Source organism: Elephas maximus, chromosome 6 (genome assembly GCF_024166365.1).
Source record: "Elephas maximus indicus isolate mEleMax1 chromosome 6, mEleMax1 primary haplotype, whole genome shotgun sequence".
In the NCBI taxonomy this organism is placed as follows: Eukaryota; Metazoa; Chordata; class Mammalia; order Proboscidea; family Elephantidae; genus Elephas; species Elephas maximus.
In genome coordinates, this window is record NC_064824.1 from 75,365,687 (window position 1) to 75,384,980 (window position 19,294).

At 40.1% G+C, this 19,294-nt stretch overlaps 1 protein-coding gene across 4 annotated transcripts; it reads left to right on the plus strand.

Moving 5' to 3' along the window:
- The first annotated feature begins 7,771 nt into the window (after positions 1–7,771).
- HNRNPA3 (heterogeneous nuclear ribonucleoprotein A3) lies at positions 7,772–18,509 on the plus strand. Of its 4 annotated transcripts, none has more exons than XM_049887525.1 (11): positions 7,772–7,913; positions 10,192–10,314; positions 10,401–10,547; positions 10,627–10,837; positions 11,168–11,257; positions 11,340–11,435; positions 11,528–11,608; positions 12,414–12,554; positions 13,754–13,873; positions 13,956–14,025; positions 14,117–18,509. In XM_049887525.1, exons 1-10 carry the CDS (start codon positions 7,842–7,844, stop codon positions 14,006–14,008), a joined length of 1,134 nt encoding a protein of 377 aa, XP_049743482.1. In that variant the 5' UTR covers positions 7,772–7,841; the 3' UTR covers positions 14,009–14,025; positions 14,117–18,509. The 4 variants fall into 4 exon arrangements, with proteins under 4 accessions (XP_049743482.1, XP_049743484.1, XP_049743481.1 ...); XM_049887527.1 differs by having other exon boundaries at positions 16,789–18,509; XM_049887524.1 differs by having other exon boundaries at positions 13,956–18,509.
- Positions 18,510–19,294: the final 785 nt, after the last annotated feature.

Consider the following 19,294-nt stretch of genomic DNA (forward strand, 5'->3'; position numbering starts at 1 on the left):
TGCTTGATGGGCAGGGTGGTGTCAAATATCACGAATCTGCCACTTCCCCTTACTGTTGCAGTTGAAAATAGACTTCAGTTGCATACCATGTCATACTGTGCTAATGAGGGCCTACACTGTTGAAATTGGCCCATACATGTCTAGGCAGGGTGAAAGGCATTCAAAGTCCTTGAGCCCCTTATGTCTGTGTCTAGGCAAAGGGGCTGTGCCTGCCCTGAGCTCCTGGCTTAGGGGAGCTGGCAGATTATTTTTTCCCATTTGTTAATTCTTTCGTTCTCCAAAGCTGGGAGAATGGCACAGGATGTGTGACAGGTCCTATTTCTGGCCCAGTGGGTGCAGCATTCACTGAAGTTGGCCTGGGACCGAAGCAGAGCAGGCAAAGGGCAGGTAAATGAGAGAGAGGTACTTCCCAAGGAGAGGAAAGGTTTTTTTGATCTGCTCTGTAGGTTAGATGCTTGTACTTACCTCTCACCAATTCAGCGCCACTTCTCACCGCTTCCGGAGGTTTGAACTAACTCTGCTTCTTGGTTTCTCCTGAAGCGGAAAACGCATCCCAAGCACTACTGCTTGCTTCAGCCCACAGATGCTGATTGATCTGGCCTGCAGGGTGCCAGCCAGGTCAGGTCTGGCAAATCTTCCCTGCTTCTGAACTGTCTCTCCTTCCCCCTGCCACTCAGTCTAGGTTCTCAACATTGTTCTCGATGTTCAAAGCTCCTAGATTGTCATATATAATTGATTCACTTGTTTTGGAAGGTCTTTGTCTTAAGAGGGACCACAGGCAGTATCCGACTACTCTGCTGTCTTGGCCTCACCTTTATTTATAGGGTTTTCATTGGCTGACTCTTAGAAGTTGACACCCAGACATTTTTTCCTAGTCTGTCTTAGTCTGGAAGCTTTGCTGAAACCTGTTCACTATCATAGCAACTTAAAAGCCTCCACTGGCACAAGGGTAGTGGCTGCACAAGAGGTACATTGGCCAGGTTGAACCCCAGTCTCGAACCCACGTATCCCAAATAGAAGGCAAGAATTCTATCACTAAACCACCGTGCTCTCCTTTATCACAATTGGGAGGCATGTAATGTCAGGTTGTCCCAATATTAGTGACGCTAGGTTTCATCACTTAGTTAAGGTGGTGATTGCCAATTCTCTCTTGTTAGAGGTAGTATATTTTCCCCCCTTCATAATTAAGCAAATTTCCCCCCAATTAACCCTTTAGGGTAGGGTGCAAAAGGTGAATGCGCTTGGCTGCTAACTGAAAGGTTAGAGGTTTGAGTCCATCCAGAGGAACCTCAGAAGAAAGGCTGGTTGATCTACTTCCAGAAAATCAGCATGTGGAGCACAGCTCTACTCTGACGTACATGGTGTCTCAGCTACTGGTAATGTAATGCAATCTGAAGTACCTGTGATGTATTCTTGCCAAAAATGTTTAATCTGAATCTAAACAAATTCTTGGATTTATCTTCTAGTTTACAGGAAATGCAGGGGATATAGAAACAAATCAAATGGGCCCTGGAGAAAACAATCAGACAAACTCAAAATGTGAAACTTTCTACAATTCATTTGGCATGATCTCTTCAAAGAGTCAGTTCCATGGGAGGAAAGTGGAAGACTATTCTAGGTTAAAACAAAACAAAACTAAGGAGACATAATAACAAATGCTACATGTAATCTCTGTTTGAGTCCTGGGTTAACTAGTTATGAAAGAAATTTGAGGTACAACTGGGAAACTTTGAGTATGGACTAGATATCAAATGACATCAGAGAATTATTAATTTTTGTAGATGTGACATTGTTAGTGACCATGATTAATTTACAGCACCTAGCATTGCCTGGAAAGAGTCAGTGGTGGCTCAGTGGTATAATCCTTACCTTCCTTGTGTGAGACCCAGGTTCAATTCCTGGGCCAGGCACCTCACGTTTGCCAATGCACCACTGGTTTGCCAGCGGAGGCTTGCATGTGACTATGATGCTGAACAGGGTTCAGCAGAGCTTCCAGACAAAAACAGAGGCCTGGTGATCTACTTCTGAAAATCAACCAGTGAAAGCCCTATGGATCACAATTGTCCAATCAGCAAACCATCAAAGGAATAGCGCCGGACCAGGCAGCATTTCCTTCTGTTGCACATGAGGTTGCTTTGAGTCGAGAGCCAACTCCATGGCAGCTAACAACAGCATATCCTGGTACATTTAATGAATGACTGGCTTGTTAAGATTGAGGGGAAGGGAGAATATTTCATATAAATCTATATATGATATAGATATATTTTTGTATAAATGAAACAAAGGTGGCTATACATACAGACTCATATGTACTTACTACATGGGGCCACTGAGTTGGAACCCACTTGATGGCACCTAACAACAACATATACTTAAATTATTGATTAAGCCTAGAAGAAAATGTAAAAGGATATATACTAAGCTATTGACTGGGGTCAAATCTGTGTAATAAGATTTGAGGGGGAAGAGATTTTTATTTTGTTTTGTTTTTTACTTTATATTCTCATTATTTAAAAACCCAGATTTAAGAAAAATAAAGCTATTGGCATATTCTGAATATAGTGACAGCTTGTATTGGTTAACAAAGCTTATAGTTTATTCCTCTATTCTAAGGATTACCTTCCTCATGTCCAAAATGTCTTCATTCAATTCCCATTCTCTTTCTTCAACCCTGATCCTATCATAATTTGCTATAAGATCTTGGAAAAATCAACTACCTGCTTTGCATAACAGCTTCTTCATTCACAAAATGAGACACACAATCCAGACAGTTCTTCCCAGCTGGTTAACTTTTGCACACTTGTGCCCTGAATGGTGATGAGAAATTGACTCCTTCTGCAGTAGGGCAGTTGAAAGGGATCTGGGGCAACCACAGCCCTCTGGCCTAATACCTCTGGCCATGAGTAGCCTTGTTCAGGGCTCCTCAGAGGAGCCTGTGCAGAGCAAGGCCTGGGGTGCATGCCAAACAAGTAGTAAGCACAATGGACATTAAGCAGCACTTGAAGTTCTGTTGTGTGTGTGTGTGGCCAAGGAGGCGCCTGCCACATGGGCATCTGCTAAGCAACCCACTGCCCATGATGGACCAGAGACCCTGGGGCTGCTACAGGTATTTGTGATCCAGGTGCCCAAGGGTACAGCACACAGCCCCAGAGGTGGTCTGTCATGGGGTGAGAGAGGAGCCTGGACTGAGCAGGGTTCCTGGTAGGCTCAGCCCCAGGCAGCGGCCATTAATATTTGTCTTAACATATAGAGGCTATTTTTATTCTTTGCATTTGATGTGCCCTTTTAATGGTGCCCAGGCTAGCTGCTGACAAGGCATTCATATTCTCAAACTAGAGCTTCAATGTGCAAATCTTGATACACAATTGTACTATTGGGTTTGAAATTCATTTGCATTATTATATGAAATTGCAATTACATTTGTCAATAAAAGAGAAGGAAGAATTATTAGATTTTTTAAATATCATTAAAATTGTAAATTTTGAATAGTTGTATAAATGGTTTTAAATATTTTATCACCTACATATGTGATCAGCATCCCTCACTGATAATGACTACTCAGAATATGAAGAATTCATCATTAAAAAGTCTGCAACAGAAACTGGGTAAAGCCATTTCAACTGTAGCCTAATATCAAAACATTATATTCACAGGAACAAGCTTAAGTTGATTATTCAAAAAAATGAAAAAAATGTATTTGAAAGTTTGATGCAAATTCAATATTTAATGTCTTTCCTAATACTCTGTATTTTTTTATCATGATTACGTAACTTAAAGAAAACGTTATGAATTTTTTTACCAACCATCATTTAAAATCAAAAACCTGTTGCCGTTGAGTCGATTCTGACTCATAGCAGCCCTATGTACAACAAAATGAAACACTGCCTGGTCCTGTGCCATCATCATTGTTATGTTGCAGCCACTTTGTCAGTCCATCTCATTGAGGGTCTTCCTCTTTTTCGCTGCCCCTCTACTTTACCAAGCATGATGTCCTTCTCTAGGGACTGATCCTTCCTGATAACATGTTCAAAGCACGTGAGACGAAGTCTCACCATCCTAGCTTCTAAGAAGCATTCTGGCTGTACTTCTTCCAAGACAGATTTGTTCATTCTTTTGGTAGTCCATGCTATGTTTGATACTCTTTGCCAACACCATAATTCAAATGCATCGATTCTTCTTTGGTCTTCCTTATTCATTGTCCAGGTTTTGCATGCATATGAAGCAATTGAAAATACCATGGTCTAGGTCAGGCACACCTAATCCTCAAAGTGACATCTTTGCTTTTTAACACTTTAAAGAGGTCTTTTGCAGCAGATTTGCCCAATGCAGTAAGTCTGGTTTACTCTAGCGTATTATAAAATTATCAATTTCTATATGTGCCATGATAAGAAAGAAGTTGGGAAGCCCTTATGTTGATTACTTATAAAAATGACTGCCACTACAGCCTACTCTAGGACTCACATTCCTTCCTCTCCACTCTATACACTCTCTCTTCTCTCTCATTTCAAGGACAGTCAGGACTGCAAGGCTAGACAGCAACCAAGGATCAAGTCCATGTCACACAGGATCAAGAACTAGAGCAGGGATTTTTATATCTGAGGTACCATGTGGCTCCAGGGATGGAGTGTAAGCTTAAGCAAAAACATAAAAAACAGCTAATGTCTAAAAAAACCCACACACAGTCTGGATACACAACAAATCTGGACAAATCAAAAGGATGGAATCCACGTTTTACTAAAGGACAAAAAGCAAGACCTAAATAAATGGACTGACATACCATGTTCTAGATGGAAAAACTTAGTATTGCATCCTATGTCATTTCTCAAATTAATATAAATATGTAGAATTCAAAGAAGAAAGAATAAGAACAATAAAAGTTACTGGTGGTGGCAAACACCTAGACATGCCCAAAAGTGAAGCCAGGTAATCACTCTACTTGATCACTCTTGCAATGTCTCACAGGGCACCTTGGTGTGAATATCATCTTCCTAAAGTCCTTAACTTTGTATTTTTCTATGAACCCAGAATTGATCAAGTTATTTGGGACTGTTTCATAGGAATCGAGCTCACCAAACCTTGATATGTTAACCAGACACTAAGAGTATACACTTTTCCAATGTCTAAATTACTGTCATTAGGTACTAGAAGTGTTGTGGTAAGTTGAATACATAAACAAAATTTTGTTTGTAATAATGAAATCAGAGTAATAGGAGGAGTCTAGCTTGGAGGGTTATTTCTTCCAAATTACATTAAGGCCTGCTGCAGTGCAATGAATTACTTAATATGCCCTTTCTAGCCATAGTCTCATAACTCCAATTAAATGACTAAGTGGGACTATGGAAATAAGGTGCATGGGGCCCACGATCAGGATTGGATAGCTTGCTAATAATGTAAATAAGGTGCATGGCATCCTTGCAGGGGTGAGGCCATACAAACAAGATATATGGAACCCTAACAAGGGGATTGGTCAGTTTTGCCATTGTGCAAGGTTTAAAAGAGCAGTCGAGCCCAGAGCCGGGGGAGGGGGGGCGGGACGGACTACTACCACCAAGAAAGAAGAACTAGGAGTGGAGCACATCTATTGGACCCGGGATCCCTGGGCTAAGACCTCCTACACACAGGAGATAGAGAGGCAGCTATAACACCAGAGGCTGTGAAAGACAATAAGAAATAGTGGCAGAGGAACGGTGGCAGCAGAGGCAGCTGAACCAGAAGATGAGACAGAGTGTGGGCCAGGAGGCCCATGGAGGAAGGTGATTATAGTGGGTGTGCTAATCCACCTAGCAGGAGAGCTGAGCACCTACCAGCCAAGGCTTACTGACAGAGTGGGGGTGCCTCTAGGCACTTATCCTCGGAGCTAAAAGAGCTTTGCAACACTCGCCCAGGGCCACTTTGAAAAGCGTGCCTGTAGGCACAGCTGAGAAGAGGCTGTCCGGATTGAAGAACTGTATCCTGGGTGCTACTGAACCTGAATTGTGACCTACTAAACCTCACAATTGTGAGTACTGTCTGTGAGTTCTGTGTGGCCATTGTGATGAAGTATCAAACCCAGCAGAGAAGCAGAGAGTGCTATGGGAGAGACAGCTAGTGTCAGAATTGGTAAAAAAAAAAGTTGGAGGTGGAGATACAACTATCTTCCACCTCACTGGAATCTCAGGCTGTTGATCTTGATTCTCCTTCTCCTTGTGAAGTTAGAGTAGGTCAGATGCCCCCTCCACACCATTTTTACACCAGGTGACTGGTTTCTGCCCCAGAACAGAATACCAAAAAAAAAAAAAAAACACCCAGTGCCATCAAGTGGAGTCCAACTCTTAGTGACCCTATAGGACAGAGTAGAACTGCCCCATAGTTTCCAAGGAGCGCCTGACAGATTCAAACTGCCAACCCTTTGGTTAGCAGCCACAGCACTTAACCACTATGCCACCAGCGTTTCCCAGAACAGAGTAAAAACCCTTTGTCAAATACAACTCCTGTCCCCTGGAGCAATATTAGATAAAAATCAATAAATTCTTCTCTTTGCCCTCCATTTTTCTAAATTCCAAGTAACCACTCCCCATTTGTTAACACAAACTTTTTAAAAAAGAATTTGCAATATAATTGATTAGGTTTTCAATCTTTGCAAGTGAGAGCCAAACCAATTCTAAAGCAGTTGCTTCCATGGATTGCCAAATTAAAATGTAGGGCATTTTCCAGTTGGGTAGGAAGACTTCCCAATTGTGGTTATTTTCATGTGTAACTTTAAATGTGGATCCGTAGATCACGAATTTACAGCTGTGTGTTGAAGATCATCTAACCCCATACCCATTCTCATCAAAAACCAAAACACTAAAGCTCAGTAAGGTTAAATGATTCAAAACCACGTGGCCAGTTAGTAACCAAGAAAGGCTTAGGCCCCAGTTTTCTGACTCTTCCACTGTTTATCATATGTCACAACACAACTGGAAACAATGATCACATTAAAATAAAAAAAATCACTCCGAAACAGTAGCATATCTGGCGAACCTACTTATTAATCTTCTAGATTACTCAATTTCTTCAATTCCATGCACTAGGACACATGCATCAGCTCTTTCAACACTAACTAGAAAAGTGTTAGGAAATGGTGCCGACAGATTTCTTGAGATCAGTGAGTACCTAACGAACTGACCTCGACCAGTCCTGCCTCAGCTCGTTAAGGGTAAAAATACAGTGCGTCTGCAAAGTTTCGAGGCCTTTCCAAGGTGCCCATAATTCATGCACGTGGATACTGCAGGAATTTTCAGTATGAGCTCTCTCAGGTGGACATCTCAGAAACTGGTCCCTAACATTTGGAAACGTGCGAGGAGATGCCAAGGGGCTGTGAGGGCCTTCTTGTAATCTTGAAGTGCAGGACAGTAAAGTCTGTGGTTTTCGTTTTGTGAGGAACCGGAATGGAATGCATTCGGAAATGGAGACCAAAAGGCCTGTGTGGGGGAGGGGGAACAGGCGCGAGAAGAAAGGAAAAAGGCCTTTCTCTCTGGTGACGAGCGGTCATGAGGCGTTCTCCCGACGTGGGCTTCCCGCATTGGAGGAGCTCAAGCTGACGTCCCAAGAGCCGCCCCGGCGCGAACAGCGGCAAGGGCGGTGCTGCTCTGTAGGCTGGGAAAGCGCGCGCGCTCCCGCGGTCCGCCGCGCCCCCGCCCTCCGCCGGCCAATCCGATCATCCAGTCCCAATTCGCGCCAGCTTGGCCCCGCCCCTTTCCCAGCTCGCCCCCCCACAAGCACGGCGGCGCGCGGAAAGTGCGTCACGTGACGACTAGCCCCGCCTCTTCCTCTCGGTCTCATATTGAACCCGAGTTGGAAGAGGCGAGTCCGGTCTCAAAATGGAGGTAAAACCGCCGCCCGGTCGCCCCCAGCCCGACTCCGGCCGTCGCCGTCGCCGCCGGGGGGAGGAGGTATTAGGGGGAGAGCGGGGGGTTGCTGGGTAGTGGCCGGCGTGGAGAGCCGGGCTCAGTGGGAGCGGGGAGGTCGGGTGGATGGGGTCGGCCGTCCCGCGCTCTGCGCGGAGACAGGCGGTGGGAGGGGGAGGGGAGCAGGCCTTGGAGGCCTCCTCGGGGCCCCTGGCCTGCCTCGCTGCCTCTTTCGGCCGCACAAGCGGCCCCTTGGAGGCGTGGCATGGCTGAGGGGGCCTCGGGAGGGGAGCCGGCCGTGCGGACTCGGATCGGAGGCCGAAGGCGGTATGGCGGGCCTCGGCGGGAGCGGTTGGGAGGAGGTGGGGGGGAGGGGAGGGGAGGGGACAGGCAGGCACATCCGGGCGAGCGAGCAGGCGGGCGGCGGCCACATTGACATTGATCCGCCGCCGCGTTACGAAATGGCGCATTGGCCCGCAATGGCCGCCGCCTCGCTCCGCCGCCGGCAGCGAGAGCGTGGGATTGGAGGAGAAGGAGAAGGCGGCCCGGCAGAAAGTGCAGCAGATGGCCTCAGAGCTTCAAGCGTAGTGCTTTTGCTGAAGTTCTACGGCCGCGTTTCTAGGCCTTAGAGATCTTTTCATCGGCGTGGAGAATTTAATTCTCTGGCCTGCTCTTTTCTTCGCAGCACCCAGTTGAAAATGAGGTTTTTTAAAAGTTTGGTGCCTTAGAATACTTCCTGATCCTGCCATTCTTGTTAAAATACTTGGGATTATTCTTATCTTCACAACTGGCCATGTGGGTTAAGAACTCGACTGTCTGAGTGTAGATGTGTAGGAGGAACTTAAAAGTCAACTCCTAGTTTTCTGGTTCTCTGATGATTTGGCTCTGGCTGTAGTTTTTTGGCTTTTTGTTTTAGAAAATTGCAACCACAGTTAAAATTTTCATGTGTTTACGGTGCTTTTATGTGGATTTTAATTTCTTTATTATATTTAAAATAAAGCGTCATAATTAAAACGTGTAACGTCAAGATGTAACAGACTTAACATGAGATTAATAGTGAATTCATGCTGGAGGCTGTTAATCATACAACATTTTTCTTCAGCACGTGAGTCTTTTTGATTAAATAAACGTCTTAACGTTTTCAGTACTGGAAGATACAGCAGGAAGGTATTACAATGTGAATGTGAGCCAGTTTGTTTAAAGACTTCAGATGAATGAGATTTTAATGCATACATTTAAATGGCAGTTCATTAATTTATTAAAGAACTTTTGACTAGTCAAATTGTAAAACAGTTCAGTCCACATCTTGATTTTCAAAAAAAAAAAAAAAATCAGTTTCTGCTTTATTGTCCTCCACTCTTCTGGTCAGGTAGTAGTATACTTAATGTAAGTCCTTTGTAAAGCCAATTTGTTGTGACTCCATAAAAATGTTGTACTTGAAATTGTTAACATATGATAAAAGTACAGAAAGACAGTTTTTGCAGCAAATAACATACTTTGGAACAGAAAGTTATCAAATAGGAGGGGGAGATTTTTTTCTTTGTTTTAGGGAAAGGGCCAATTTGGCCTTTTAAAAAACCAAACCAAACCCAGTGCCATCAAGTTGATTCCAACTCATAGCTACCCTATAGGACAGAGTAGAACTGCCCCATAGAGTTCCCAGGGAGCACCTGGTGGATTCAAACTGCTGACCCTTTGGTTAGCATCGGTAACACTTAACCACTATGCCACCAGGGTTTCCAAACTCAGTGCCATCGAGTTGATTCTGACTCATAGCGACCCTATTGACTACCTAATGCCTGTTTTAACATCATCATTCATTTACTTGAAATTATTGAATTTCTCTAAATTTGCTGTTCAGAACTTTTTAGTTGTATTCTTAGATTCGTGGTTTAAAATTAAATGCTTGTTGGCATGTAGACTAAAGAGGGAGGATATGAAAAGAAATGTGGATATAGCACTGTTTCTATAACACTTTTGTTTCTTAGAAAGGGGTGTTATTAGTCACAACTTAAAATCTGTCCCAAGACTAACTTGTAGCTTAAAAAAAATTAAGGGATTTTTGGTTCTGGAATTCTCTTGGATTTCAATTTAGTTGAAGTGATGTTCACATTTGGAAGGATCGTTATAGGTATTTGGTACCATTTAGTTCCTTTAACTTAATAGGTTGCCTTTTGTATTCGTATTCCAGTTTTTATCTGGACAATGTGTAACTGTTACAGGAATTTCATGTTGAATGTATAATTTTTGGTTTGTGTGCTTAAGCAATTAATTGGCTCTGTGAAATAATGGGGCCTATTGAAACATTGGTTCTTTTCATCAGGGCCATGATCCAAAGGAACCAGAGCAGTTGCGAAAACTGTTTATTGGTGGCCTGAGCTTTGAAACTACAGATGATAGTTTAAGAGAACATTTTGAGAAATGGGGCACACTCACAGATTGTGTGGTAAGTTACTAAAGGAACCAAAAGGCTCTGAGGGGTAAAGAGTGACCTGTGGTGTGTTGTAATGGTTTAAAATTTTTGTTCTGTAGGTGATGAGAGACCCCCAAACAAAACGTTCCAGAGGCTTTGGTTTTGTGACTTACTCTTGTGTTGAAGAGGTGGATGCAGCAATGTGTGCGCGACCACACAAGGTTGATGGTCGTGTAGTGGAACCAAAGAGAGCTGTTTCTAGAGAGGTATTTTAATAACATGCTGTGTAACGTGTGGAATTGGTGTGAAAAGTTGTTTTTTGACTTTCGTATTTTTTATTTGTAGGATTCTGTAAAGCCTGGTGCCCATCTAACAGTGAAGAAGATTTTTGTTGGTGGCATTAAAGAAGATACAGAAGAATATAATTTGAGAGACTACTTTGAAAAGTATGGCAAGATTGAAACCATAGAAGTAATGGAAGACAGGCAGAGTGGAAAAAAGAGAGGATTTGCTTTTGTAACTTTTGATGATCATGATACAGTTGATAAAATTGTTGGTAAGTAGCAGTTTAGCCATTTATTGGAATTGGAATGAAGTAGCAGAAATGGCTTCTCTGTACTGAATTGTTCCTAATCTTTTAACGTGTATAATAGTACATTAAGCATAATAGCACATATAAAGCCCTTAGTTTAGTTTTCACAAAGTGATGAGGTATGTGTAACCAACATCTGGATCAAGACAAATGTTACTAACATCCCAGAACATTGCCTCATGCTCAGTCATTACCTTGATAATGTTGTAGTTGGTTATGCAGTGATAAAGGATATCATGTGTGATTTTCAGACAGCATAAACATAACTTGTTTGTTTCATTGAAAAATTTTTAGTTCAGAAATACCACACTATTAATGGGCACAATTGTGAAGTGAAAAAGGCCCTTTCTAAACAAGAGATGCAGTCTGCTGGATCACAGCGAGGTGAGTAGGACTATATACACATACACAATAGATGCGAGTGGTGTTTGTAAGGTTCTTAAAATTATCTTATCTGTGTTACAAGGTCGTGGAGGTGGATCTGGCAACTTTATGGGTCGTGGAGGAAACTTTGGAGGTGGTGGAGGGAACTTTGGCCGTGGTGGAAACTTCGGTGGAAGAGGTAGGATGGTTATCTGATATCGTTAAGTATATGCCTGTCTAAAACTCATGGGTAACTTGAATAAATTTAAACAATATCTTGTTTTTTTTCAGGAGGCTATGGTGGCGGAGGTGGTGGCAGCAGAGGTAGTTATGGAGGAGGCGATGGGGGATATAATGGATTTGGAGGTGATGGTAAGTTTTTTAAATTGATGTTCGTTTCCATAACTTACTGAAAATTTAGTATTTGTTTACACTTCTCTAGTTTTAGTCAAAACTTATTAGACTTTACAGTTAAAGTATGTCTGTAACTTGTAATTGCTGATGAGAGTAGATTTTTTTTTCCCCCTGAAGATTTGACATTAGCTAGTCCTTGTTGGATAATTAGGAGTTCCTGGGTGGTGCGAAGGAGCCATGGTGGCTCAGTGAGTGGCTAAATACTTGGCTGCTGATCAGAAGGTCATGGTTTGAACCCACCAGCTGATGGGTGGGAGAAAGATGTGGCAGCCTACTTCTGTAAGGAGTACAGCTTTGGAAATCCTGTGGGGCAGTTCTCTTCTGTCCTTTAGGGTCACTGTGAGTCAAATCGACTTGACGACAATGGGGTTTTTTTGTTGGGGTAGTGCAAACGGGTAAGGTTGGAGGTTTGAGTTCACCACGAGGCACCTCAGGAGAAAGGCCTGGTGATTTACTTCTGGAAAACTTGGCCATTGATAAACCCTGTGGAGCATAGTTACACTCTGACACACTTGGGATTGCCATGAGTGGTAATTACTAATTTTTTAACAGTGTACTGACAAATAAGATTTAGGGTATTAGTAGTTGAGCTGTAGTTGTTGTGGAGGAGACTGTCTTTCCCAGTGTGAAAATGAAAGCAATAGATTTTAATATCAAGACGTTTAAGGATTTACATTCTTACTAGCCAGTATTCTTGTTGTTCTGTTTACGACGTGTCAGCAGGCTGCATTTATAATGTTTTCGTGTCATCTCACTTTTTTAGGTGGCAACTATGGCGGTGGTCCTGGTTATAGTAGTAGAGGGGGCTATGGTGGTGGACCAGGATATGGAAACCAAGGTGGTGGATATGGTGGCGGTGGTGGAGGATATGATGGTTACAATGAAGGAGGAAATTTTGGCGGTGGTAAGTTACTCAAAGTTTTATTTAAATGTTAAATGCTAAGTATTCTTTATAATTCCATTACAAATGTTTGGAGAAAAGTGCATAAGAGTTAACATTTGGTCAGATTTTATGTAGTATATAATTAGGAAAAGTATTCACCTGTTGGATAATTATAAAAGGAATTTTCTTAATTTTGCTCTTATTGATAAAACATTCAACTGTTAGTATTTTTATGCAGTGGACACTTAAGCATTTTTTAATACATACATTACATTATTTTTAATCAATGATGTATTTGTTGCCAGAATTTTACGTAACTCCTAGGCAGTTTTAATCTGGACAAGTAGGAACTGAAAGCTGAATACTAAGACTTACTAATACGGTGTGCCGTGTGTGCTAGCTGGAGTTTGGTTTACATTGGTGCGGAAGTACTTTGGATTTTAATACTTGATGTTGCAGGATATAAGCAACTCTGAGGCGTTACTCCATGGAATTATAGATAAGAAACCATGGTGGCACGGTGTTAAGTGCTTGGCTGCTAGCCCCAAGATCAGCAGTTTAAACCCACCAGCCATTCCCCAGGAAAGAGATGTGGCAGTCTGTTCTTGTAAAGATGTAAAGATTTACATTTTTGAAACCCTGTGAGGCAGTTCTACTCTGTCCTGTAGGGTTGTTATAAGTCAGAATTGATCCACTGCAGTGGGGTTGGAGGTGTAGATTAAAAAGCCTTGCTATGAATACATTTTTGTTGAATCATATCAAAACTGATGGTATATAATAGATCTGGAATACCTTCTCTATCATTGATTTAAAATGGTAGTTATCGTGAATCAGTAGTGACAATTTTGATGCTGTTACTACGGACTAAATAATTCAGTGGTGTGAAGGAGAGAACGTGCTAAGGTGTAGAATCTAATCTAAGCAAGATATTGATGTTTCTCTAATAACCTGGCATCTGACATTTACCTAGAAATGTGCTAGCCTCACCACCTCGTTTGTTTGTTTGTTTCTTCCTCTCCCACTTGAGCCTTAGGTCTGCTAGTGTGCCTGTAGGTGTGTGGTAGAGGAAATATGGTAGCTCTAAAATCTTCTCAAAGGTTTGCACATGGTAGAGCACGCTACCAGATTTATCAAAAGATAATGTCATATTAACGTAAATTTAAAAAGGAGAGATAATTATTGTGTAGGTCAGCCACAAATAAAAAGCTTTGTAATTTCAGGTAACTATGGTGGTGGAAACTATAATGATTTTGGAAATTATAGTGGACAACAACAATCAAATTATGGACCCATGAAGGGGGGCAGTTTTGGTGGAAGAAGCTCGGGCAGTCCTTATGGAGGTAAGTAGTTCTTCCATCGAAAATTTTCAGAGGCCTTTTTAATTTAAAAGTGTGTGTTTAAAAACTCCATGTGTATTTCCAGGTGGTTATGGATCTGGTGGTGGAAGTGGTGGATATGGTAGCAGGAGGTTCTAAAAATTCAACAGAAAAGGGTAGGTATCTTTCAATATTTATAATGATGTAAAAAATATGTGGATCTGTTCACTGAGTGTAATAATTTTTTTATCCTGTATTATTCAACAGGCTACAGTTCTTAGCAGGAGAGAGAGCGAGGAGTTGTCAGGAAAGCTGCAGGTTACTTTGAGACAGTCGTCCCAAATGCATTAGAGGAACTGTAAAAATCTGCCACAGAAGGAACGATGATCCATAGTCAGAAAAGTTACTGCAGCTTAAACAGGAAACCCTTCTTGTTCAGGACTGTCATAGCCACAGTTTGCAAAAGTGCAGCTATTGATTAATGCAATGTAGTGTCAATTAGATGTACATTCCTGAGGTCTTCTATCTGTTGTAGCTTTGTCTTTTTCTTTTTCTTTTCATTACATCAGGTATATTGCCCTGTAAATTGTGGTAGTGGTACCAGGAATAAAAAATTAAGGAATTTTTAACTTTTCAATATTTGTGTAGTTCAGTTTTTCTACATTTTAGTACAGAAACTTTAACAAAATGCAGTTTCGAAGGTGTTTCCTTGTGAGTTAACAAGTAAAGAAGATCATTGTTAATTACTATTTTGTATGAATTTTGCTAAAGTTAACTGTAAAGAAACACCTGCTGACTTGCAATTTAAGGGGAATCTATTCTCCTCATTTCCAAACCATGATACGAATGGGCGCTGACATGTGGAGAGAATAGATATTTGTATGTTTGCAATGTGTGTTTTAGATAACAACTAGGATTGGGTATTTAAATTAGTATATTTGTGAATTTAATAGTATTAAGTTTTACCTTCAATGAAAAAACTCAAAATTCCTATTTGGTTTTTGTGCATTTTCTTTAAAAATGTAATCAGATACGGTTTAGTGTGTTAGCATTGCTAAGAGTCCTAGTTGTGTTTAGAAGATATACATTTACTTTGGTCACATTTGAACTGCTGCCATAATTTTATTTGGGTGCAAAAAATGTCTGCTGCCCTCTGCTTAAATTCCAGAATGGGGTAGTGGATTTTTTACCCTTTCTTCCTACTTTAAAAACCATTCTAAAAATTAATACAGACCACTAAGCCTGCTGTACCCAAGCAAATTAGTGGCTGCCTTTTTTAAAAAATTCTTTTTGAAGCACAAGAGGCTTATGAATCTTCAGTTCTTTTCATTGGTTTGATTTTTTTTTTTTAAATTGATACCAGCTCTCAGAGCAAGAGAATAAAAATCATGCGTTGTTGAACCCTTTACTGGCTGGTATGTTTTCCTGTTTGCACTCTATACGTAATGCATCTTACTGGATGAAATCAAGGATAGTCTAGGTATAATCCAAAATAACTTACTGCAGCAGAAATGTAGCACAGTTGCTTAGTACAAGCTTCTCACTTCCGAAAGACCTGAATTCAAATTTGGATAATCTGAGTTTTTACTCTCACGTAAATTCCCAAGGAACACACTGTTATTCCACATGTATATTTCAACCTAAATCATGTTGGTATGTGTTGGAAGACCCTGGTTGAGAAGGGTTTTAGGTAACAAGGTCATATATACAAAAACCAATGTCTGTTTTGCACCAGTTAGTGCTTAACAATTTCATTTGAGCCCTAAGTATGTGCCCTGCTGTTATTTTTTTCTTTGACAGTTGAACAACGAATTCAGATTCTTTTAAGAAGTACTAAGCAAAACAAGCAATAAAAAGGGGAATGGGGCGTGCTAGTGTTTGAATATGCTCTATCTTATTGCTCTAATTCTGTGCCTCTGTGCATTATTAATACTTGGATGCATGCAATGTCAGCATGGAAATCGGTCTTCACAGATACTACAGTTTTCCAGAAAACACTCACAAACCAATAAATGTAACAGACAACATTCCATTTGTTAATGGGCATAATGTGAATAAGCAGTGTAGAAAATAGGCTGATATTAGAAAATGGTTAAGTCCTTAACAACTCTAAATGTGTTTTTATAATTGGACACTGTCAATGTTCATAACATAAACCTGGGTACCTGGTCAAAATAATGCTTGGGAAGCATTTTATTAAAATTAAGCTAAATTGTCTCAAGTTCTTTTATTCGTACAATAAAGGTTGAAGGAATGGGGGGAAGGGATGAACATTTCCTGTTTTGATGTTTGTGAAATTGTTTGACACAACCTTGACAGTATCCTTTCATGGCATATGAGGTTAATTGTTAACAAACTTTCTGTTCTGGAACTAGTGGAGTAGTGAAAACGTTTTTAGTAAGTCGATGTTTGCGACCTATAAGCAGGTGAAGTCTGTGTATGTGACCTGTTTATAAGTTGTATTTAGCTTAGTTCTTGTGAAGAGTGGAAAAGTAAGCCATGAGGAGAGCGATTTAACCAGCTTTAAAGGACCTAAGACATGCTTTTTAAGCACAGTGTGGATCAAAGGAAACTCACTAAGACAGGACTTCAGCAGCCTTTTGAGTATGGACAAGTCAGCATAAATAAAGAATGACAAGGCAGCAGCAAGAGCTTCAACTACAGAGAAGTGAAGGCATAAGATACTATGGTGATAGTGAGCAACTTTCCAAAGGCTAGTTAAATCTGCTTATTACAACTGAAATAACGAAGAAGGTCTAGCAGGAGCTCTTCGCCTTTTGGAGCATCAATGAGAGATAGTTCCAACAGTCACTAGGTCTAGCATTTAGACCTGCAAGGAAGGGCAATAAGCATTAGGTAAGGCTTGAATTTGATTTTTTTCACTAATTAAAGAGTAATTTTTTGTAAAGCAAGGTAAGAGTAATTTTTTTGATTTGCAGGTTGAATGAGAAAACCCTACTTGCCTATATGAGGAATGTCTTTCCTACCATCTTATATACGAAGGTTTCTGGCTGGGTAAGGTTTGTAGCTTACAGTAAAACCTGATGACACCATTTGTTTACCTACAAATTTAATCTATATTACATATTTTGAAATTTAATTCGTCCCTCTGCAGTAGATGCATTGGCAAAAATTCATCAGCTGAATTTTTTTTTTTTTTTTGAACAATCTCAAACATGAAAATCTTAAATGGGTTTTTTTAATTCCCCTGCAGTTGCCATGAGGGTTCATCTTGAGTCAGATGTGGCCCTTTTTCTTAAGTTCATAGCTTTAGGGTATACTCAGTTTTGGTAAGGGAAAGATAGAGTGACCTCCAATTTTGTGAAAAGTTTAGTAAGAGTGACTTTTAACAAAAATATTAAGTTGTCAATCCCCATTCTAGGAAAACATCTTGGAATGAACTTAGAAAATTGTCAGTTTATGTAAATACAAAGAGGATCTTTTGTCAAGTGGCCTCATACATACATACTCTTGAATTAAATTCAAGGGACTATTTGGACCAATAGGATGAATTTTTGGTTCTTTTTTTTTTTTTTTTAACATGTTAACCAGAAACAGTCAAGTCTAATTACACAAATGTTCCATTTTAATACCCTTTTCCAAAGGATAATGAAAGTATTAATTACCATTCAAATCAATTGCTGATTTTCATAAGGGCTATTTTTGCTGCCCAAAAGGGCATGTTAAAAATTTAGGCTTAATATAACTCACCTCTTTTAATTAACACTCTTGGAGAACAAATGTTCAAAATATAGTTTCTAAATTACAGGTTAGGTTCCTACATAAAATTGTATCAATTTGCCACAGAATTTATTCTCAGAAAATGACTGGTTGGTTTTGTTTCTGTGTCAAAATCAGGACTGATTTCTTTCACATCACCATAGAACGAAGTGTGTTGGATAAGGCCTTTTAATGACAAACACATGACATTTTAGTGAAGCAAATTTCCTAAGATACGGAACATTTTTCTTTTAAAGGTGGTGTTCTTTCCTGTCTGTCTCTTTTCTTTATGGAATAAAATGATTTTATATGAATGTAGTTCCATTGTCATTTCTGAAAAATCCGATGTCTTAAATCCTTTAAGTTGGTAGCATCAGAAAACAAAGCTATGAGGGGAAAATGATCAAGGTGTAAACATTTTAATGTTAATCCAAGTTGTAGGTTACCACTTCTAATACATTTCATTTTTAAAAGCTCAATTTACACCCATTCTAAAGGAGAATATTTTCGTGTGGTAATAAAGACTTTGTTAAGGGATTGAATAATTTAAATAGGCTTGGTTTTTATGGGTATATACTAGTTGCAATCTGAAACATTTCTAAAGAGGCATCGCTGGAGTTCCAGTAATGTCACAAAGTAGTGACTAAGCATGCTAGTGTGGAGGGGTAATTAAGGGTCGTTAGCCTATCTGAATACCTAAATTCCTTTTAAAACTTGAGGATGTTTACTGATTTTTTTAAGACGTAAGAGGTGGTCTGTAATGGATTCAAATGTTTCGTTTGTAGTATAATGAGATGTTTACAGAAAGATAACTTTTTCATTAAAATATTTTTAGAAATGTGTGTGTTTTGTCACTTCACAATGTTCATGTGATATAAATGCTATAGGTGAATATTAAATACATTATTAGCAAGCAGTGAAATAAAAGGGAACTTGGAGTGAGCCTTACGTATCAGTCATTTAAAAAGATATGTCAATTCCATTTGGTAGAAAACATAGTTGCCATGGGAAATAGGCGTGGAAGAATAATGGGTATTATGGAACAGTTGAAAGTTTAGAATCACTTAGCATTTGTTGCTTAAAAGGATTTGGGTCTTGAAAGAATATATGAGATACTTGGGTGACATGAATCCTTTGGAGGGAAAAAGAGTAGTTAGGATAATTAAGCAGGAGAAACAGTGAAACAAGTTGGGAAAAAGGTGAAAGGGGATTCCAGACATTGAGAGGGGAAAGTTCAGTCATTTCAGTTTGCCCTTTATTGGATGTACTTCAGGATGATTGTGATACACTGAAGCAGAGTAGTATCAAACTATGAAGCCACTTGTTACCACTTCCAGGTTAAAAAAACCCTTAACCTGAGCGAACTCACTGCCCTTTACTGTATTACGCAACTAACCACAGTTCAATGATTTCCTGTCATAGAAAATAACTTGTAGGAGTTCTTTAGGTCTCCATTTTCTAGACAGTGTCTTATGATTGTCAGCAGTTTCTCAAGCATACCTACAAGTAGACATTTTCTTGAGAATGACTGCCAAGGTTGTGCTCCCACCAAGCTTTTTTTCTGAGTTTCCAGTGCTCCCATCATTAGGTCTCACCCAAATAACTTATTTTTCTTCTCTTTAACATGGACTGTCTTCATTATGCTCTCCTCTTTCCAACTTCATAGTAGCAATTCAGAATGTACTAAATTTTTGCTCACTAATTTTTAAATCTGCTGTAAATGAC

Bases quoted from the DNA above. Each gene is read 5' to 3' on its own strand.
- HNRNPA3 (XM_049887524.1), top strand. From the start codon at position 7,842: ATGGAGGTAAAACCGCCGCCCGGTCGCCCCCAGCCCGACTCCGGCCGT. The intron at 10,838-11,167 runs GTAAGTAGCAGT...AAAAATTTTTAG, and splicing joins TACAGTTGATAAAATTGTTG to TTCAGAAATACCACACTATT. The intron at 11,436-11,527 runs GTAGGATGGTTA...GTTTTTTTTCAG, and splicing joins TGGAAACTTCGGTGGAAGAG to GAGGCTATGGTGGCGGAGGT.